The following is a 21,949-nucleotide window of genomic DNA, read 5'->3' on the forward strand; positions in this document are numbered from 1 at the left end:
AAGTGCACTGCAAGCTCCAACAGAAGATCTTACAGAAAGCCATACTGAAAAAACACCTCCAAAATACACAGAATTCAAATGTGTATTCTGAGGGAATGATTTACAGCAACCTAGCGCTGAGCTCTTCTCACCTGCCAGTAGCCACTTCATACCCTACCTCATGAGAAGTGGGACATAGAGGGCTCCCTCATCACGAGGGCCCTCTGAGGAGGTCTGCAGCAACCCTTATCTATTCTAGTCATGTCCTTCTCCCCTCTGGCTTACATTATAAACACTAGAGGCATTTCTCATCCTTCTCCTCTATACTTTGTGTCACAATTTCTTAGCAGGAGAGCCCCAGGAGCAGACAATAAGGAAACTACAGTCCCACTATGGCGGCTGACAGGAACCTTCTCCTACCAGAGCAGACACTGGCTTGTACACACACACCAAGACTTTCCCCAACCACATCTACACGAGATACACTCTGCTCTAGCACATGTGACCAGTGGTCATTATGAGAAGCATGAGATAACCTACTCTTTCCGTAACGGGAAAAGAACAGGCTCCTAAGACTTAAAGTTATATAAAATAAATACCAAGACTCAGCACTTACCACAACTTCTACCGCCAGGATCCTGAGACAGGGGACTCCCAATACTGCATGCAGCTGCCAGAGAACAGCTCTGCAAAGTGCTCATCCCACCTGGGTACCACACTATGCTGAAAACTTGCAGTATTTTGTACCCTAAGCATCACCATTGACACCATTATCAGCTTCTTGCTTTCATATTGGAGGTGCAGTTCCAGAAATCTCTATTCTTGTTTTAAAACAAGGCACAGGAAGAGCCTTGGAGCCAGAGTTCAACAGAAGGAATCCAAGCCATGCTCAAGCAAACAGAAATCAGACTAAAAGTTAAGCTCACAACTTTTCAGAGGGCTAAAGGTGATGAATTAATAGGAGGAGTTGCTGACTTCCTCAGACCTTCCAAGGAGAGCTGAGGGAGAAGCACTAGCTAGTTACAACAGCCAAATAAAATGGGTTCATCTCCCACAAGAAAGGTAAATCAACAGTGCTCTTTCCCCCAGAGCACTTCTCATTAGAGAAGGGAGGAGATGTTCCAGCCTCTGGCACCTGGAGCTCGTAAAGCCTTATCCACCTGGGAGCAGAACCAGGCCTTAAAAAAGCCCCCAGAAAAAAGGTGCAGGGAAGGGCTGTGTGTAGCTTGGCTTCCTTGCTTATCAATTTGGAGCCTCTAACAGCAAAATAAGAAGTACAGGTGAATGGCAGTACTCCCTCTGCTTTCCTCTCTCTGTGTGCTGCTTGGTTTTCCTAGTTGAATCAATGCTAGTAGGTACAACAAATTGCCTAACGTGACTTGGCTACCTGTGAGCTCTAGGGTACCAGGAGAAAAGACAAGTCCCTCTCACAATGCTAGAAGCAATGTGCCAGAAGGGAGGGATGGGTTAGAAACTTTCTAAGGCGACTTCGGTGAGGAGCACCCCATTTCTCTGCCCTGGAAGCCAACAGCATCCCACAACTGCTGCCTTAGGGGGGCTTCAAAAGCGCCATCAAGCTGAGCACGGAGGCAAAGGGTTCAATGCTCAGGCAAACATACAGGAAAACGTAGGGATGTGCTGTTGCAAGAAGTGTGTTATGAGGCAGAGCATCTTGCTACAGGGAGAAAGAAAAGCTGGAAGAGGCAGGGGAGCGCTGGCTGCCCCACTTCTGCCCCCATGGGCAGTGATGGAGGCTGGAGCTGAGGGCGCTTGCTTCTCCCATGTGCCTGGTGACAGGACGAGGGGGAATGGGCTAAAGTTGTGCCAGGGGAGGATTAGGTGGGATATTAGGAAAATCTTCTTTACTGAAAGGGTTGTTGGGCATTGGAATGGGCTGCCCAGGGAGGTGGTGGAGTCACCATCCCTGGAGGTCTTTAAAAGACGTTTACATGTAGAGCTTAGGGATATGGTTTAGTGGGGACTGTTAAGTGTTAGGTCAGAGGTCGGACTGGGTGATCTTGGAGGTCTCTTCCAACCTAGTTGAGTCTATGATTCTGCGAAAGCGCGAACACAGCCCCATCTACCGGGCTCTTGGAAACGCTCCGTGCTCTCAGGGCGAGCCCTAAGGAGCTGGGCACTTGTGACAGCCGCCTCTCCCTGCTCCTGGCCGAGCAGGGCAGGGCTGGGGCAGGACAGAGCAAGAGGAGGAGGAGGAGGAGGAGGAGCGGGCTCCATCAGCTGACCGCGTCCCGTGACGGGCCCCGGGCTGACGGCGGCTGCGCCGGGAGGGCGGTCTCGGCGCCGGAGCTAAGATGGCGGCCTCCAGAGCCAGGCTCTGAGCGGGGCGGAGCGGAGCGGCTGCCGGGGCAGGGCGAGGGCTCGGCCCTTCACCCCTTCTCGCTGTCAAGCGCGGTGCTGGGGCAGCGCAGGCTCCCCGGCCAGGTAAATCCCAGCGGCGGGGGACGGGAGGGCGAGAAGAAGAAGGAGGAGGAGGAGGAGGAGGCGGCCGCCCTTCCTCCCTCCCTCCCCCCCTCCCCAGCCCCGGGCGGGGCCGTTGGGGCTGTGTGGGGCGGGGGAGGGGCAGCGGAGCCCCCTTGCCCCCCGTGAGGTGAGGAGCGGGGCGGGCTCCGCGGTGAGGTGCGGGGGTGCCCGCTCCCAAACGCGTCTGTTCCCGTGCCTCGGAGCAGGAGGAGGGAGGCTGAGTGTCCCCCCAGCCTCAGCCCGGCGTTTCCCTGCCCCTCTGGTCCTGAGGCAGCTCCTGTAGCCGCGGGGCAGGTGTGTGCTCTCGCCTGGCTGAGCGCCGCTGTGGCCATTAAGGAGCCAGCCCTGCTCTTCCTTTCCACGGCCTCGGCTCGAAACGTTGTCGGTGTGAAACGCTCTGGAAAAGCCATTTGCGAAGAGTGGGAGAGATCCGGAGGAGGCTTGCTTTTACAGAAATGAGATTTGTTTATCTTTCGAGCGGTAATAGTGTGCCTGCAGAGCATGAGCAGGATTGAACGTCCGTCTTGGGAAATCTGCTCTTCACGCTCTTATTTTTCTCTCAGTTCTTGAATTTCTTCCCTCTGTTGCTTTTCATTTGCTTGTTCCTGTCTGAAATTTGGAACGAGCGGTTACACGAGATGGCTTTCAGGGCAGATCCTCCTGTCAGGTGCTGCGCCGCCTCCATAGCCAGCCCCGCGCTGGGGGGCGAGCTCAGCGCTGGGGAGATGTTGTCTCAGTGCCACAGTTCCAGCTTTTGTTTTGGTTTTGGTTTGTTTTCAGCTTCGTGATGTCGAGCTGTGGGAATGTTTCAGCGCGCTTCTTGGGAGAACGTAGGCAGATAAGTTTATTTGGAGTCTTCCCGTGAATGCAGTTACTCTCCACTCTGTAACTGCTTTTGAAGTTAAGGTCATCTGAGATATATTTTTCCTTTTCTTCTTTCCTTTTCCTCACAGAATGGATTGGTGGCAGTGTCTGAGAAGACAAAATTTGAGTAGACAGTTGCTTTGTTTCCTATTTGTGCTGATTTAGAACTACAGCATTTCAGAAAATACTCAGTGTTTTAAACTTAAAGCCTTCATTTCAAAGAACTTTTGCTTCTGGCTGATTAAGAGCTGCCTCCTCAGGCTACTTGATTGTAGGGAGATTTATAGAGAAGGAGGAAGGCTGTCCAAGGGAGTGCTAGTTTCATCTTTGAACTCAGGTAGGAGTTGCTGTGGCTTAGTTCACAGTAACAAGCCCAGTGTTATGGATATAAAAACAGTGCTTGGCTCTAGCCAGCTTCATTTTATAGATCTTCATCTTGGTCCAGTTCCTGACTGATATGGGCTGTCAAGTGCCAGAGCACTTAATGGAAAAGAATCAGTAATTTCTGGCTATTACTGGCAGTTCTTCCACTTGAAACAAATTTCTGAGTGCTTGGAGACTCAGAGCTGAGTGTCTGTCCCCATGTTGCATAGACTTTCCAGGAACTTTACCTTGCATTTTAGCCTTGCTGGAATAAATTTCTAAAATGATTTCAGATGTATTACTTGCTCCTCTGGGTGTCATGTGACATTCATCACGGTTTCCAAACTCTCAGTTGTCCTGAGGGACTGAATCATTGCACTTCTAGGTCTCAAGCGATATGCTGGAGACTGGTTTTAAAGGTCAGATCTGTCTCAGAGTGAGCTAGTAACTTTTATTTTAACCTGCATTTAGAGCTCAGTAAATGAAGCTTACTGACCCAATAAAACAATTCTTCGGCTGGCATTCAACTGTGCTTTGATGTGTTGAATATTCAACTGTTCCACTTTTCAGTTTGCTTCTGAAAAGAGTGTTCTCAAGTCAAAAAATAAAAAAATAAACCTTCGTGATTATCCAGCCTTAGTAATGATACTTAACATAGAACTGTATTCGGAAGAGATAGGGCAAGGTGGCTAAACTGTGACTGAAAGGAACGCTTCTTTAAAATCCATCAGTGAGTAAACTCTTGTTCTCATACTCACCTGTTTGGCTCCTGGATCAGGTCGGTTCATTGATTCATCAGAAAGCCAGTGTAGACAGAAAAGAGAAAACATGTATGGAATAATCTGCTTACTCCCAAGGGAGTGGGAGCAGTCAGCTGGCGGATGGCCACCAGTGTTAGCACTGTTGTTTCTGGTAGTAGCACGGCTGGCATTCTCAGCCTGCTTGCATCCAGGATTAGCAAAGGCAGCGATGCTGCTGTGACTGTGGCAGACTGTGCTAATTATCTGTTAAGGATTTGTGTGGGTCTCATGTCCTTCTTATCTTGCAAGGAGGGCTATGAGTCCCTGCGCAAGAGATGAATAAATCTCGGTTTTCAAAGCTAATTATGCTGTAGTGCTTTAAGAGCAGAGCCTTTATAGGGAAGAGTTTAATGTTTCTTCAAGAATCTGGCCGAAAGTGAAACTGCCAGTTAGCTGTCTAGGTTTAATCTACCTCTTTCACTGCTATGTTGGCTGAAACATTTCAGTGCAGAAGAACTGCATAAGTAATGCCTTCAAAATCTTCAGCAGATGTGTAAATGACAGGAGTTTGATACTGGAACGTCTAGCTAAAAAATATGTATGTAGAACCACAGATAGACAAAACCTCGTTCTGTCTCAGTGCCTTGCTTTTGCTTCTGTCCAGTCGGTCCCTGTTTTTTATCCTCTTAGTATGTCTTCTCTCTCTCTCAGGAAAGTCACACTTCAGCTTTATGTATAATCTTATCAACGCTTCTACCCTCCAAGCATGATGGTGTAATAGAATAATCTTGTTTGAGGGCCCTGCAGTGCTACCTTAGCATTGGTGTTAAACCTTCATTTAGGAGAGAAATGGAAGTTTCCTAATAGCGTAGGGATAATGTAGCCAGGAAGAAAGCCAGCTGAATTCTGTACTAAACTTTGAACCCACGGCCAAACTCCTGACTTTATGCTTAAGCATCCCTTAGTTCAAGTAATTACAGCTATGCCTATCGCTTTGATGCCTGCAAAGTTACAGCTTCATTTCTAGCTCTGAAAGTATTTGTTTGAGATTGACTCGTCTCTGTTTCCTGAAATAGACTCTGGTTTCCCAGATGGTAATTCTGTCTGAAGGATGTGAAATACTGGAGAAGTGAAAACTATATGCAAGTTGAACGCAGCTTGTGTAATGCACCTATTCATGTAGCTTAAACTCAGAGGCAGGGGTGTCCTGGCAGCAGTTCAGTCCCTTTAATTTTAAGGCTTGCTATTTGTGGTACATGCAGAACATGAAGATGCAGTTTCAACTCTTCCCCAAAAGCTGTTCCACTGCTACTTAGAGTGCTAAAAGAACCAGAAAGAAAAATATTGCTGAACTTCTGTATTGTAATTTGCTTTTTGGCTAATCAGGTATTGGGGGAATGAATTTGCTAGGCTCAGAAATGAAGTTCCAAGTCATGGATTACATTTTGCCTGCAGGAACCTCAGGTTGTTTTGGCTATATTCAGCGTTCAACCTGCTCTCTTCCTTAAACAGATGAGCCGTGTTTTTAAAATACTATTTTCAAAGTTATTGTTGCCTTTAGTCCAGTAGGAATAGAACTGAACTAAGCATTTCATATTAAATTGAGAGCTATGTATATGGGATAACCAATAGCTGTGCTACAGTATGTTCAAAACAACTTTTGAATTTTTGATTTTTCTATTATTGAATGCCACAGGCACTAAATAATTAAAATTGGCGACTTACTGTCTTGGATGCTGTTTAAAGTGAAATGAAGCATTCACTTTTAGAAAGTTGACTTGACAGAAAAATGGGATTATTTTAGATGCAGGGGGAAGAGGTAAAGATAACAGTAAGAATATTCTTCTTTTGGTGATTTAATATGGATAAGTGGGTTTCTATCACTTATGCTGTCAATATGGCTAATCTTTATTAATAAAAACCTGATGTGCTTTGCAAAGGTAGTGGTTGTGCTATTTCAGGTACTAAAATAACCGTGTGTGACTAAAGGCAGGTAACTTGTGTTTCATGCATCTAAAAGGCTGACATTAAACTTGCCCTTACTGTGGAACCATAGACAACTGCAAAATATCTGCTGAACTTTAACACAGCAGCTCAGAACACTAGGCTGTTGTTAGCCTTGTTCTCTGTTAAACAGCAGGAAAATGTATCAATTAATTCTTGTGCACTAAATCTTGGCATATTTTGCCTTTCTGCTGGTCCTCTGAGTAGGAAAAAAGGCTCCAATTGCTGTCCAGTAACACAGTGAGTAAAGCCTCAAAGCTTAATGGTTTTAATATTTTTAGTCTTAAAAAGTCAGGTGGATTTCTCACTTCCAGTACATGTACAATACTTTATGTATCAGTACCCTGAGTCTAGTTAGATGCTGGTGTCAGAATGAATAGAAGCTGCTGGTAGGAGCTCACAAATGAGTTTTTCTCAGAGCAGAATAAAAGCTAGATGTTTGCCCTGCAAGTGTGGTAACGCCTCTCTCTACTGTAAAGCAGGTGGTGTTCAGGTCCGGGAGACAACAGAGCCGTTTCAAGTAGGCTGGTGGTGGGAAAACTGTGGGGTTTACAGATAAATAGAATTTACAATCCCATGCTCAGTGGAGTTTTAAGTTTATATTCTACTTGCTGATACACCAGTCAGTGTCAAGAAAACAGGTTAAAAAGGGAGGCATGAAGCTTGTGTCTGGCACTTCCTGCTGAAAGCTAACAATAAAAACACAAGTGCTGTGTCTAAAGGATGCCACGATACAGCAAGCTCTGTGTAGTTTGGACTAAGTGTACTGTTTTGATGCTATTCATGGAAAAAAATAATACAGCATAGTTCTTAAACAGGAACAGTGCTGCTGAACATCTTAACTTCTCCTGAAGCAGTGTTTAGAGAATTTAGCTTGCTATAGGTCAATTGGGTATTAACTCTGGAGAATTCGACTCAGATTGAGTCACTGAAATATGTGAATGCTGCTTTTGTCTCTTCCCAGGGGCAATACCACAAGTTCTCTTCACTAGGTGGTGGTGATGGTGCTGACTCTTCACCTGAAGGAAGGAATTTGCACGCTCATTTCAGTCAGGCTATCCATTCTTCACATTCATGACTACATAACCGCTACAGCCTTTGCTCAGAAAGAAAACAGCCTTAAGTTGTAGAGAGTAGAAATGAGCAGTGACCTAATGTTGCAGGTCAGCCATCTCAAAATGAGGAAGCTTCGTTTTGCTGAGCAAGTAGAATCATTTGAGTGCGGAAAGGTAGCTGGATTTGTACTCTATTTCCTGCAGTACCACGACTGGGATTGAGTTACTTCAGCGTTGCTTCAAGCAAGCAACGGATGTGAATTTTTGCCTTTTTCTATAGTGTGATGTTTTGAGGATGCTGCTGTAGAAGTACCAGTCAGAGCAATCGAGTAGGGAATCGTGTTTTGACATGTTCAAAAATAAAACTAATGCTGTAGCAGTAAACTGAGAGTAACAATTTCGCTCTGAAGTGCCTGGCGTGTGTAATAACAGCAAAGTGAAGTAAAAGGAAGCCTGACTTCCCAAGTGTATGGTGTGCAGGAGTTGCAATCATAGAAGGTGTTTAGCAGCTCCTAAAGTAATGATACAGTTAAGCAGTTGTGGGCAAGTTTCACTAAATTCCTCTGTGTTCAGGGAGTAGGCATTTATGTGTGAAATAAGCATGTCAAGATGTTAGTGGTGGAATTGCTTAAACTTTTACAGGACAGAAAGGGTACTTGGCTCTTTAATCACACTGCTTGGCTAATAAGTTTCTCAACTTCAAATTCCATTTCAGACTGGAAAACGCACTGTTCTTTTTTTTTTCTCCAAGTTTCTCCTTACTGTTTAAAAAATGACAATAGAAATCTGGCTTAGTTTAGTTACAGATGTAAGATACTTTACTGGAATCATCTTGGTGTTTAAGAACTGCCAGGAATTGAGTGTTCTGGAGATGGCATAAAATGTGATTGAGTATGCAAAGGTATGGGAAAAGTGTGACTGTAATAAGGTAGCAAATGGTAGGGAGCAAGTTATTGTGCCCTTATGCTGTTTAAAAAGCAACTGGTATAACAAGATTGAGGGGAAGCAATCCCTGTTCAACTCATCAAGCACTTAATTGATGTATTGTTTGCTAACAAGCATTCTTAATTTCTATGTGGAATTGACAGAGCAGCAACTTGAGTGTCTTAAAGCACATTGATGACTAGTGAACTTTGGTTGTGAACGAAAATCATGAGCATAAACAGGATGTCCTTCTTGTTTCCAGGTCTTTGCACAAAATGAATATAATAAGAGAAAACAGAGATCTTGCTTGTTTCTACACAACAAAACATTCATGGAGGGGAAAGTAAGTAATTTAACCTTTTTTTTTTTTTTAACTGATGTTGTGTGTGGTATTTCTCCTCTTCGTTATTGGATTTATCTATGTAGTTCCTGTATTCATAAGTAAAAACTGAACTGAAGACTTCTGTTACTCTGAACTGGCTGTATCTCAGCAGAATCAATCTGGATTTTAAACGTTGAGTCTCAGCCTGCCTTTGCACATGTTCCCACACTTCAGTGTAATACTTAACATGTTGTGTAATAGATTATCTGTTAAACTGCTAACTGAGACTATTTGAAGACTTCTGTTGCTAGAAATACACCCCATCCCAGTTGGGGGTCTCTTAGATCTAAAAACGAGACATCAGTGGTACTTCTGTCTAAAAAAGCTAAGGAACCTCTTAATAAAACTGCCTATTAAGCTCTCATCTGGTTGCTGTTATACTATGTTTGGAGTCAGCTGTTAAGCAGCATACTTCTTGAAGCTGCAGAGGAATTTCTGTGGTATCCTTGCCCACCATCCTTCTTGTGTGCATAGTAGCTCTGTGGAACATCGAGATTTTCTGCTTGTTACCTGAACATCAGCCAGAGGAGGTATATTGTCTGCACCTCGAAAGGACAAGTTCTGTTTTGTTCTAATACCTGAGTGATGATGTCTGAATCTGTTTGGCCAGCTAGTTGAAAACGTTTTTTTTGAATTCTTGTGGGTTTCACCCAGCGGGTAGCTAGACACCACACAGTCATTTGCTTGCTCCCCCCACAGCAAGATGGGGGAAAGAATCAACGAAGGTAAAAGTGTGAGAAATTATTGGTTTAATAAGACAGTTTAACAAGCAGGGGGAAGAAGAAAAAGTGATGCAGAATGCAACTGTTCATTGCCAGGCAACCAAAGCCCAGCCAGTCCCCAGGCAGTGGCAGCACCCCTGGCCATCTCCCTTCAGTTTTATTGTTGAGCATGGTATCATGGTATGGGATAGGTATCCATTTGGTCAATTTGGGTCAGCTGTCCTGGTTCTGTCCCATCCCAGGTATTTGTGTGCTCTGGGCATACTTGCTGGCAGGGCAGCATGAGAAGCAGAACAGCCTTGACTCAGTGTAAGCACCCTTCAGCAACAAACAAAACACTTGTGTGCTATCAATGTTATTTTCATCCTAAATCCAAAACACAGCACCATACCAGCTACAGCGTAGAAAACTAGCTCTATCCCAGCTGAAACCAGGGCGTAGCTTCTCATGATAATACTTCCTGAATTCTTCCTAAGAAAGAGCAGGAATATTGGGAAGAAGGATGGGATTGCATAGTGGCAGCTGCAAATCTTTCTCAATTGAGCTTTGAAGAATGGTGACATAGCTTCAGTGTCTAATCAGAGCTCTCTACCTTTCTGAAGCAAAAGCTAAAGTCCTGGATAGTTCAAAGTTCACAGTGGACTGAGCGGCTCTCTCAGGGTGAAATCTTTCTTCTTTCAAGACAGATCCTTGGGAGTGATTTGTAATAAATAGTTACATTTACCTTGCTAGAATTCTGGTACTTGTGTAAATCAAGTCTTACCTGAGATCCACACGCTTGGATCCCTGTGGGAATAAACTGTTCTCCTTTAGTAACAACAAAGCATTGTGTTGGGGTAGAACATTAGAATTTCTCCCTCTTAATCTTTTCATCCCTGCAGCAGAAAATATCTGGTCTCTTCCCATGAAGTTTCTGTGCATATCTGTAAATCTGGCATGCATTCAAATAGAGCCATTTAGTGTAAGAGCACACAGTACTCAGAGTAGGGCTCTTGCGCAGTGCCTTCCATTAAAGATCCTGCTCCTACATGATGCGAGCTATTGAAGTTACAGTAAGATGATCTCAGACTTTGGTAGTGTTCTCGTAAGGAAGAAAACTCACTGCCCTTTCTTTTTTCTTTTTCTTACACATAACGAAAGGGGAAGAATTATCTAGTGAGTAGTTGCTGCTTGTTAGGTTGCAGTAGCAGCTTATTTTTGAATGCTTAAATCCACTCTTCATAGTTGCAGACATGGAATACTACTGTTCTGAGCACTGAAGTCACACAGTTCTCACAATGTTAACATCTCCTTTTATGCAATCCTTGTAACTAATTTTTGAGAAGTACTTTACTGCTCCGTATAGTGTCATCCATTGATAACATGGAAAAGAAAGAAAGCAGTAATTTAATACGTAGTGCTGAATGGGCCTGAATCACTGAGTATTCACAGGGTTTGGCACTTTGAATGGAGGCTGTTTGCATGGCAGTTGGAATATTTTCTAGCAGTACAAATGATGATGCTTGAGTTGATGTGTTGTTAGTGGTATGAAATAACTTATCAGGATGAAGCTACCTTAGATAAATATAACTTCTGACTTCAACAGTGCTGTGAAAGTAGTGAATAGGCAATAGTTAATAGGAAGAAAGGATATTTGCTTCAAAATGTTATTCTTAAAACAGCCTTGCTCTAGGCTGCACTGCAGAGTAGTTAGAGGGAATTAATGATGAAATCTTCAAAGCCTGGAGGTATAAATACCGGGTATTTTTATGTATTAATATTTATAGGTGAAGGTCTGGTCAAGGAGTGAGTTTAGGCTTTGTGTAGGAACTGACTTCTAAGTTGCCTCTGTTCAGGCAACAAGAACGAGCTCTTCTGAATTTCCCTAGGGAGAGGAAGTAAATGATAAATGGACAAATCTGTTTGGTTGTCACAGCACATGTTAGGAATGCTGGATAATAAATATGCTTCCTACATCTTGAAATATAGGCATGAGCCTGAGGGGGTGGGGAGGGAAGGAAGAAGCTGTTATGTTTGTTAGCTGGTCTTCAGATACATGTGATCACCTCAGGATCTGTCTTTTGCCACAAAGCACTGTGAAGCACTTCAGTTTAAGTGAGCAAATAAAACCTTAAACAGTGCTTTATTGCTTGTGATAAGTTTTTAAGAAGAGCATAAACAAGCTTTATTTGCAAATCCTGTAATAGACAGAAAACCTAAATTGTGCAACAAAAGCAGGAACAGTTGGATTTAGAGGATTTTATTGTATTTGAAGAACTAGAACATTCATTGACAGACTGAATATAGTGGAGTTATTAGCCAGGGTAACTTCAAATGTTCTGCTTCATCGCTATGACTTCTCTTGACCTGCTTCTTAAATGGTATCATAACATCCTAAATAGAAAAATTCAACTATATGGGAAAACAAGTGGGTTTTTCAAATAGATGAATCTTTAAGGTGGCTGTTCAATATTGCAGGTTTTCTAAGCTTTGAACAAAATAAGCATTTGCTTGAATTGCTAGATGAACTCCTTTAGGCCAGCAGTGATTTGAACTCACCAGTTTATTTGAAATAAAATTGCTGAAAATGGTAGGGAGTGAGGTTTGTGAGATGGACTGTGTCAAGCAGATACACTTGACCTTGCTAATATGAGAAAAGGAAGGATAGGTCAATTAACAGATCTTCAGAGCTACTCCTTCATTAACTGCAGTAATTTATCTGAAGGTCGTGCAAGCTATTGCTTTTATTGCAGCCCTAGTAGAAATCCTTAGCCTGATCTTATGCAGAAGTGATGGCTTGTGCTACAGACCTGGCAAGCGAGAGAGAAGAGGGGACTGTAGCACAAGAACACTGGGAAAGAGAGAAGAAAGGATCTGCTCCTCGATGCAGTGTCTAGTATGGCGCAGATCCAGAGTAGTTAGTCAGCTGTTTCATTGATCCTACTCTGTTCCTGGTAAACCTCAGTTTACCAAGAACTAACTTAGCTGCTTTGATTCAATTTTAATATGGACAGCTAGCCAAAGTATTGTTATTTGGTTCAGGTTCAAGAAAGGTATCCATGCTCAGGTCCTGTTTCTTTGGTTAGAGGACAGTTGATGGAATCAGCTCTGGTTTGGCTTGGCTTTCTCCATAGGACTACTTCTAGACAGAGCTATCCTAAAAGAAGTTTGTATGATCAGCAAAGCATTAGTAATAATTTGTTTCAAATTCTGATTACTTACGTTGCAAAATTTTGTTTCAGGAATTTGAAAGTCTCTATATAAAGAGTTGGTTCAGGAGACAGTACAGATCATGTCTAGGGAGTAAAACCATGGTAAAGCTTCCCTTTTGGGAAGTTTTTATATATACAAACTACTTGGCTTTAGCTCATGCTTCTTTATGCACTATGACAGTCAATCATTAACGTGCTTGTACACTGATGTACAGTGACTCGCTGCATATTGAGCTCTAGCTGCAGTGATCAGGAAATACATTTAGTAGTGTTTCACTTGTATATCCTCTTTATGGATATATAGAACAGAATATCTTAGCATATTTTAAGGGTAAACTGAACTAACAATTTTACTCGATTTCTGGGTAAACTAACACACTCCTCTATATTCTAGGTATAAGAGAGTCTTTTCAGTCGGAACCCATGCCATCACTACATACAATCCCAACACTCTAGAAGTTACAAATCAGGTAAATACCCTTTTTGAACGTGGCTATTCAGAACTGATTTCTGGCTTCTGTTCACTATTCAGAGCGAATGACGTCAGGCTAGGTAGCTTCTGAAGACAGAATGCCAAGATCTGAGTAGAACCAGAAGATAGAGCAGCTTCTACAAAAACAAGCATAACAGAAAACTCTTGTTCCCATCACTGAATCTACAAATAACCAACAGTTTTTGTACATTTAGGCAATTTGTCTTTATTAGGTGGTTAGTAATAGCTTGCTTTTTGATGTGCTGTTCTGAATGAACTGGGGTAAAGTTGATCACTGTAAGGCTTGGTCCCTCAAGGGAGGCGGGACACTTACTTACTTTGTAGAGTATCAAATCGGAATTTAAAGCTGTTGTGTAGCATGCCAGCTCTTGTCTCATTACAGCAACTTACTTGGTTATCATAGGTGTTAAGGGGTTTTGAGTAGAGATGTAGCTTTAAAATGACTGATTTTAACCTAATTACTTTCAATTGTCTAGTGGCCTTATGGAGACATCTGTAGTATTTCTCCTGTTGGAAAAGGACAAGGAACAGAATTCAGTCTAACTTTTCGCAAAGGAAGTGGAAAAAAGTCTGAAACTCTGAAGTTTTCCACAGAGCACAGAACAGAACTCCTTACAGAGGCACTAGTAAGTGTTTTTTTTCTGTCTTCAAACAAGCAATAAGTACTTAATTATCATTACAACTTGTAAGGAAACAAAGCATAATATACTACATTAAAAAGTAGAGAAGCAAGTTATCTTTTGAGCTCTTGTGTTGATCTAGTGTCTGCTGCAGCAACTGGTGTGTGTGATTCTCAGGTATTAAGGTAAAAATACTGGATATATTAAACAAGTGGAATGGTGAGTCTTTAGTGAGGCTTAGTTCAAGTCACTTAAAACAGTGCTAGCCTATATTTAGATTTTCTGGATATATGGGCTATGATGTTTGTATTCATTCATGATTTTTTATTTATTTTTTTTTAAACAGAGGTTCAGGACAGACTTCTCAGAAGGAAAAATCACAGGACGGGTAAGTATCTGCCTTGTTTGGATCGTGTGCTATTTAATGAAATGATCTGAAGGCTTCTACAGTGTTAAGTTATGTCTTAAGTTGAGTAGTGCTATGTGTGCTATTAACTCTAAATTTGGATCTGAATTGTCTTTGAGAGAATTTGGAATTTCTTCAAAAGCAAGAATCCCTTGAATGGTAGAGTACTTGAGTTCTCTTCACTTGCCGTTAGCTTCTTGCTGGTACATGTAATGAATATTATTCCTGAAATAAAGAGCTTTGCCACATGGAGCTCTTACTTGGAGGAAAGAAAGACATTAAGCTACGATTCAATATTCAATGTTTACAGTTTCCAGCATTTTACTTTCGAACTGCAAGTAGTTTTCTGCATAACATCCTGAATGCTTGGTGTGAGAATATTGTTTCCTGGGAGGATTTCTTTAGGTTAGATTAAAGACAAGACTGCTATTTAATGAATCTCAGTAATGTGGTAATAAGCAAGGCAATACAAGGAGCTGGACCTTGTACTTGTTTTTTACAAGCACAAGATACTTGAAGTGATATCTTCTGTAACTTGCATTGCACAGTAAGTCCTCAGTAATGAGCAGAGTAACTTTGCTGGAATATGGAGGTTCTTTTCGTCTTACTGCAGTTCACAAAGGACCTTAATTTTGCTGGCTTTAGTAAATCTGTATTTGTAATGGAGTATGAAGATGAAAGGCTTGCACTATAACAATAAGGTTTCTTTCAATGAATCTTAACTGGCTGAGTAACAGTATCTTGTGCAACAGATATTTCCTTATATCTAACCACAGATGCACGTAGTCTGTGACTAGGCTGCTTTCTGGAGTAAGAGAAACTTGCTTCTTGGAATCCCTGTCTTGGAATTGCTATCTTCCTTCCAAAATGTGGTGTTTAATTGTTGAGTATTGTGACTTCCTTGCCAGTAGGTAGCTACTTTCCTTTGATTCGTAGTGTTACCAATATAGATAAGAGCACTGAGGGAAGTGGTATGACTTCTTGAACTTTACACCCATGCTGCCTACTAGATTGGAATACAATTGCTGTGTAGTAAAGGCATGTGCATGATGTCTAAAAGTAGCTCTCACTGCAGAGGTACAACTGTTACAAACATCACTGGAGTGATACGAGGAAACCTGTGATTCTAGAAGTGACTCCTGGAGGTGTGGACCAAATTGATCCTGCAACAAATAAAGTCCTGTGCTCCTATGACTATAGAAACATTGAAGGCTTTGTTGATATTGCTGGCTATCAGGGAGGCTTCTGTATCCTCTATGGAGGATTTAGTAGATTGGTAAGTATTAAAATATCTTGGAGTGGTGTTGGGATGTTTATAGCTGCATATTCGGTAATGAAGCTTCAGTGTAATTTGAGCATAAAGTACATGCACCTTCAGGATGCAGCTGTGGATGCTTGGCTTGCAGGCAGGTTTTAAATCCTCTTTCTCATACTAATGAGAAATGAGTTAAAACATTTGAGAACAGTGTGTGCTTTTTCTAATTGCATGTAAAACTATGAAGTATAAAATACACTGTTTATATTTGGGTAGCAAACATAAATTGAAGGTGGACATGGGATTTGCTGACAACTCACAAAGTTATGAAAGTGGTAGGCAGTTATTACTAACCTAATCAATTACTCAGGAATAGATTAATCAATAGTGATGCTGTCTTTCTAGGTTTTGAGCTGATACTCAGCAACTTTGCTTGGGAAATGCTTGCTACAGTGCAATGTTGGTTTAAAAATTTTAAAAGGGTTTCTGTGTGCAGGCAGCTTAAATTGGTAACTTAAATATAGCTACTTCAGTCACTACAGGCAAACTGTGAGTAACTTCTCTAGTGTTTCCCTTGCTCTTGCACTGTGGCATGCTTTTCTCTGGCATAAAACTGTCAACATATGACGTCCTTTAGAGCTGACCTAACCTCACCTAGCAAGGCTGGATAGCAGCCCTACAGATAGCTCATGTGGCTACCACACTGTGGTTCCCTCTAGTTCCTCATTCCTGCCAGGCTCTTCAGATTTATTGCAGTGTCTTGTGGCTTTTTTTTTTTTTTAATTGTTTGGAAACAGAAGTGCTGAGGTACCAACAGGCCAACTCCTGTTCTTATCCCTGCCATCAGAGAGGTTCCAAAGAGTGTTTATCAATATGGTGATAGGCGCTTTATATAGATAAATAGATAAAGGGCAGGCAGGTCATGCAGCCTTTACTTTAATGGCATGCTAATATGTAGGAGGGAATCCTTTAGGAATTTTTTGAAAGGAAAACGTAAATCAGCTAATAGCCATTCTCATGTGTAATAAATACTTTTTCTTTTTATACTGTGGATTTTGTAAAGGCAAGTCCAGCTTGCCCAACTGCTGGGAAGATTCTGTAATATTAGGCAGGTGTATAATGGAGGATTATTTCAGGAACCATGATTACTTGAGCTATGGCACATATTTCACTTGTCTCCTATCAAAATTTGCAGCACCTGTTTGCATCTGAGCAGAGGGAGGAAATTATCAAAAGTGCAATAGAGCATGCTGGCAACTTCATAGGCATCTCTCTGAGGATAAGGAAAGAATCCTTAGAATTTGAGCAATACTTGAATCTTCGCTTTGGAAAATACAGCAATGATGAATCCGTAACGTCTTTAGCAGAGTTTGTTGTTCAGAAAATAACACCTAGACACTTGGTAAGGATATCACACCTAACTTACTTAGTTCCTCTGAAGCGCTAGAAATTCTCTTTTCTAACATGCCTTTCCTTTTTCTAACGTTTTTTTAAGGAACCTGTGAAAAGAATACTAGCTCTTACAGAAGCTTGCTTAGTTGAACGGGATCCAGCTACCTATAACATTGCAACTTTGAAACCTTTAGGCGAGGTAAGAGGGGAGCTTTTTTTTTTTTTTTTTTAAAAAAAAAAAAAACTCTTCAAGTAGAAGCTCTAATAATAAGAATTTGATGTACATAAGATGGCCTTAGTTTATGGAGTAGAAAAATAACATGGCTCTGTGAATGTCATCCTTACCTCTTCTTTTTAGGTATTTGCAATAGTATGTGACTGTGAAAATCCCCAGCTTTTTACCATTGAATTTATCAAAGGACAAATTCGGAAATACTCTTCAACAGAAAGGTAACTGGAGCTCCTGGTGGTCATGAGTTCAAATGAAAGTTGCCATTGTTGTGCTTCTAGTCTCAACTTCCATAAACGGTGACCCTTCGAGGTGTTAACTTAAAGCCTTGCTATTCTAGTGGTCTGCCACTTACAAATTCAAGATGTGTTACAGCATCTAAATCTCTCCCCTTTATGTTTACCTAAACTTAAAATAAGTCTGTCCTGAAGTTTTCTGATGACCACATAAAGGTGTTGGACAGTTAAACAGCTTGTTTCTTCTAAGCAGTCTTGCTATATGTATGTTCTTGGTTAGGCTGCATAAATGAGAAATTGAAAGAAAGCATGGTGTAAGGAGTGTTGAAATGTGAAGGTTGCCAAACCTTTGAGCTGTCTGCTTGACATGGTCTTAGTTCATTCTATTTAAAACGACCAACAGAATAGCCATCCTGCACTTGTGGTTCTAATGCAGTGTAATCCTGCTGAGGGAGGTTTTGCAGAAAGCACAGGGAAGAATTGACTTGTAACACATGTAACACACTCACAGATAATCTGGAATTGATCCTTTAAGTGAAAGGCTGCAGCTGTCTACATACGGTGTAAAACAGCTCTGTCCTTACAGTGAATAAAGGAGCACTTGAAAATTAGATTTCTTCCAGAGGGGTAGCTGTTAGTCTTGGTAGAGATTCAGAGTATTGCTGCTGTTCATCTTTGTGCTTGACTTCTTTTTTTGACTTTGTTCTTTGGCACCATTTTTTGATCAAAATTTTTTTGGCATGTCTTTTTCCCGACCCAGAGATTCTCTCCTAGCTAGCTTGCTGGATGGAGTGAGAGCCTCTGGTAACAGAGATGTGTGTGTGAAAATGACCTCCACGCACAAAGGACAGCGTTGGGGATTGCTCAGTATGCCTGTCGATGAAGAAGTAGAGAGCCTTCATCTCAGGTTTTTGGCTGCTCCTCCAAGTAAGCTAATGCTTATTACAGGGTTTTATAGTGTTCTTTTAAACATCCAAATGCTTAGTCAGATGCTGTGTACTTAACTTTTATGTCTTCTTCCAGATGGGAACTTCGCAGATGCTGTGTTCAGGTTCAATGCTAACATTTCCTATAGTGGAGTACTACATGCAGTTACACAAGATGTAAGAATAAATCCCCTACCCATCCTCCAAAGATGTTGTTAACACACAAATATTAACTCGTATTTCTTAACCAGGGTCTGTTCTCGGAAAACAAGGAGAAACTCATTAATAATGCCATAACAGCATTGCTCTCCCAAGAAGGAGATGCTGCAGCATCTAATGCAGAGCTTGAAAGCCAATTCCAAGCCGTAAGAAGATTAGTGGCTTCAAAAGCAGGCTTCCTTGCCTTTACTCAGCTTCCAAAGTAAGTGAGAAGTCTCTTGAGCTCAGAAGTCATAGGTGAAAACAATTCTTGAGCTTTTTATAGCTGATCTTTAAAACTGAGAATTTGGCCTAAGAAACACTTCTGAAAGGCTCTGTACAGCATTGCATCCAGTAGTATGAGCCTGTCATCAGGCTTTATTGTATTTTAAGAATCCCAAGTTATCATTGATATGTAAATGTGATGTTTTTCTTAACTATCCTCTCCCTTAAGAGTCAAATGTAGTTTAAAGATTTGTTTCCTAGTCAAAATACTTCTAAAATGCACCTTCAAGTGTCCTTGAAGTAGTCAGTTCCACAGTTCTTAAAGTATGTTGATTCCATTACTATCTTCAGTTCAACACAAGATAAAACTTGATGTGAGAAAGCTGAGTTGTACTCCTACAGTAAGTACAGGCTTCTGGGAGCTTGTCTTAACTGGCTAGCATAGGGAAACAGGACAAACTGCTCAACATTCTTCTGTATATGAAATTCTTCAGAACCAGTTTTCACTTTAGATGATGGGGCAGCTGAAAAGTAACATACGTAGTCTGAGACCTTTATAGAGTTCCATGTGTGTTTTGTGCAGGGTTCTGTACTACCACTATCTTGTAACTGCACAAATATGCTTGGTTTTCGCGAATGTGCTCTCAGAGTATTGTTAACAATGAAGTCTAACACTAATGTGTTCTGCCAGAGAGTATCAAAGTTTTGTAAACTTCAGGGTTCTTGTTTGCCAAATGCAGTGGGAACAGGCCACTCTTCTATTACTGGACTTCTGTATTAAAAATAAGATCTCTTTTCTCTAAAACTGGTGGTTTTGCTTTTTTTTTCCCCCTTTCAAAAGGTTCCGAGAACGATTAGGAATGAAAGTTGTGAAAGCCCTCAAAAGGAACAATGATGGAGTAACCCATGCATCTATTGACATGCTTTGTGCTCTTATGTGTGTAAGTATTAAATTGTAGAAATGTGTGAACTGCAGACTAAAAGATGTAGAAATACGGACTGCACTTCAACTTGCAATATACTCAAATACAAAATAACTTGTGCTACAGTGGTTTCCTGGTGAACTTGAAGCTGCTGTAGTATGAGTTTTTCTAGATTTAATGTGTGGCTTTAGGACTACAGCTGTTAAGAATTGAGGGTTGAAATGTGACTGTATTGTGAATACTTTTCTTTTGTAGCCCATGCATGATGACTATGACTTGCGACAGGAGCAGCTGAACAAAGCTTCCCTTCTTTTTTCAAAGAAGTTTCTAGAAAACCTACTAGAGAAATTCAATTCCCATGTGGTAAGTCAGATTTTGAAATGGATAGCTTTTATAAGTGTTTTTTCCAAATTAATGCCAAAGCGCTTTGAACATACTTAACTAATTGTCTTAGTTCCTGGAATCAAAATACAGAAAATATAGCTGTTTAACACAAACTTGTTCTAGATTGCTTTAGGTCTGGGCAGGTTAGTTTGAGTCTTAAGGCAGTGCTTTGGTATATTTTGAACTTGTATTTTCAGTTGTCAATTATTTCATGCTATGACAAGGAGGAGCACCTTCAGCATCATGAGTGCTGAGTAAAATTTGCATGAATACTCTAGTCGGGGGAGAAACACTTTCTGTATAGTGTGTTTGTCTTCTAATTTCAGGATCATGGGACAGGTGCCCTAGTAATTAGTTCACTTCTGGACTTCCTGACATTTGCCCTATGTGCTCCATATAGTGAGACTACTGAAGGGCAGCAGTTTGACATGTTGTTAGAAATGGTGGCATCTAATGGAAGAACGCTATTTAAGCTCTTTCAGGTGAGACTTCAACTGTTGTTTTTTCTTTTGATGTGTGAAATGAGCAGTAACAGGATTGAAGTAATTCTTAAAATAGATAATCTACTGATCTCAGTTTCTTAGAGGGAACTCTAGTGTTAATGGCTAATAATGCCAAATATATATTATCAGAGGCCTTAAGTAGTCAGTGAATTGTAGTTTTTCTTGTTCTACTGAAGGATGAGTTTGTCTATTGTTTATCTGGCTAATGGATTTCTTTTCCACCTTAATAAATTTTTTGGCCCGTTGCTTTAGCTTCAAGTTGGCTTGAGGTGGTAATCCTGTAGTGAATGATAGGCTGAATCATTGTAAAATAGAGAATCTAAGATGTTTTGGAAACACTATAACATACAAGTTAAGTACTAAATCAGATTCAGCAGATGCACAGATCTTGCTCTCTGGAGAACCTGTCAGCTTAGTCTCTCTCTGAGTAACAGAGTTAGTTACAAGACTAACTCCACAGAATTTTCATAGGTTTATTACTGAAGAGTATTTTTAGCTAAAACACCTGTGCTTTCTTTTGGTTTAACCACCTCTACCCATACCCCAAAAGAAGTTTAAAGGACAAAAATCAACCAAACACAAACAAAACAGCTAGCGTGCTCTTCTTCTTGGTGTTGGCCTGTCACAGCTTCCCCAGCACTATTACAGCTTCTCTGGTACATAGTGCTGTTAGGTTCCAGGAAGCTCATCTAATAGTTGCATGAGATATTCTTGTTTAAAAGTATAGGATGGAACACGGGGCTAGCTTTCACAAAACTTTGAATTTTTGCTTGTAGTTGGAGTTAGAAGGTATCGTACAGATCTGATCTTCAAATTTTACACCTCACTTTTTGTCAACTTTCTATTGTAGCACCCTTCCATGGCAATTGTGAAAGGAGCAGGTTTGGTGATGAAGGCAATAATAGAGGTGAGATTTCAGCAGTGTTACTTGGGATAGCATAATAAGTATGTATTGCCTATTTTACAAGTGTAATGTCAATATTGTCTTACCAGCAGTAGCTACTTCTGTTACATTAGTTTCTCTGGGGGGGGAGGGAAGGTGAGGAACAGAACACTAGCTTAATTGTGAGTGTTTTAATATAGCAACTTGCTTTGTTTTGCACTTGAGGGTTTGGAAGGCATGTGAGTTGAGATGTTAGGTAGCGCCTTGCATGTTTTCATACTGCAGTCGAGGTTTGGCTGTTAATGTACGTAGCTCAGTCACATACTTCAGAACCACTAGACTTGTCTTGCATGTGAAAAGAATCTCTCAAGGAGAAGAAGCCATGTTTCTTGGGACTTTACTGATACACTGCCAGTTGGAATGGGTTTGGGATTTGCAGACAGCAGTGTCGCAGAGCAAGCTAGTGATGTCAGTTTCTGTTCTTGTTCTTCCTGCTTCAGTGAAGGATTTCGCTTTGATAGTTTCCATACCAGAGCTACATCATGATGCATGGGCCAAGTCCATACTTCTG

The 21,949-nt window shown here is 41.3% G+C and overlaps 1 protein-coding gene across 6 annotated transcripts in view; it reads left to right on the top strand.

Annotated features, from left to right (window-relative positions):
* Positions 1 to 2,229: 2,229 nt before the first annotated feature.
* DNAJC13 (DnaJ heat shock protein family (Hsp40) member C13) overlaps positions 2,230 to 21,949 on the top strand; it is a 53,525-nt gene continuing 33,805 nt past the window's right edge. For 3 of the 6 annotated variants that reach the window (XM_068674549.1, XM_068674548.1, XM_068674552.1), the window contains exons 1-16: positions 2,231 to 2,421; positions 8,673 to 8,753; positions 13,100 to 13,175; positions 13,675 to 13,824; positions 14,165 to 14,206; positions 15,300 to 15,500; positions 16,675 to 16,881; positions 16,975 to 17,070; positions 17,230 to 17,321; positions 18,097 to 18,263; positions 18,360 to 18,439; positions 18,514 to 18,683; positions 19,527 to 19,626; positions 19,864 to 19,971; positions 20,319 to 20,474; positions 21,346 to 21,402. In XM_068674549.1, the coding sequence (XP_068530650.1) occupies positions 8,686 to 8,753; positions 13,100 to 13,175; positions 13,675 to 13,824; positions 14,165 to 14,206; positions 15,300 to 15,500; positions 16,675 to 16,881; positions 16,975 to 17,070; positions 17,230 to 17,321; positions 18,097 to 18,263; positions 18,360 to 18,439; positions 18,514 to 18,683; positions 19,527 to 19,626; positions 19,864 to 19,971; positions 20,319 to 20,474; positions 21,346 to 21,402 (1,770 nt within the window). In that variant the 5' untranslated portion in view covers positions 2,231 to 2,421; positions 8,673 to 8,685. Of the gene's footprint in view, positions 2,422 to 2,565; positions 2,588 to 2,641; positions 2,755 to 8,672; positions 8,754 to 13,099; positions 13,176 to 13,674; positions 13,825 to 14,164; positions 14,207 to 15,299; positions 15,501 to 16,674; positions 16,882 to 16,974; positions 17,071 to 17,229; positions 17,322 to 18,096; positions 18,264 to 18,359; positions 18,440 to 18,513; positions 18,684 to 19,526; positions 19,627 to 19,863; positions 19,972 to 20,318; positions 20,475 to 21,345; positions 21,403 to 21,949 lie in introns of those variants that run through there. The other 3 variants (XR_011093963.1, XM_068674551.1, XM_068674550.1) reach the window with 3 other exon arrangements.

This window comes from Anas acuta, chromosome 2, assembly GCF_963932015.1.
Source record: "Anas acuta chromosome 2, bAnaAcu1.1, whole genome shotgun sequence".
Taxonomy (NCBI): Eukaryota; Metazoa; Chordata; class Aves; order Anseriformes; family Anatidae; genus Anas; species Anas acuta.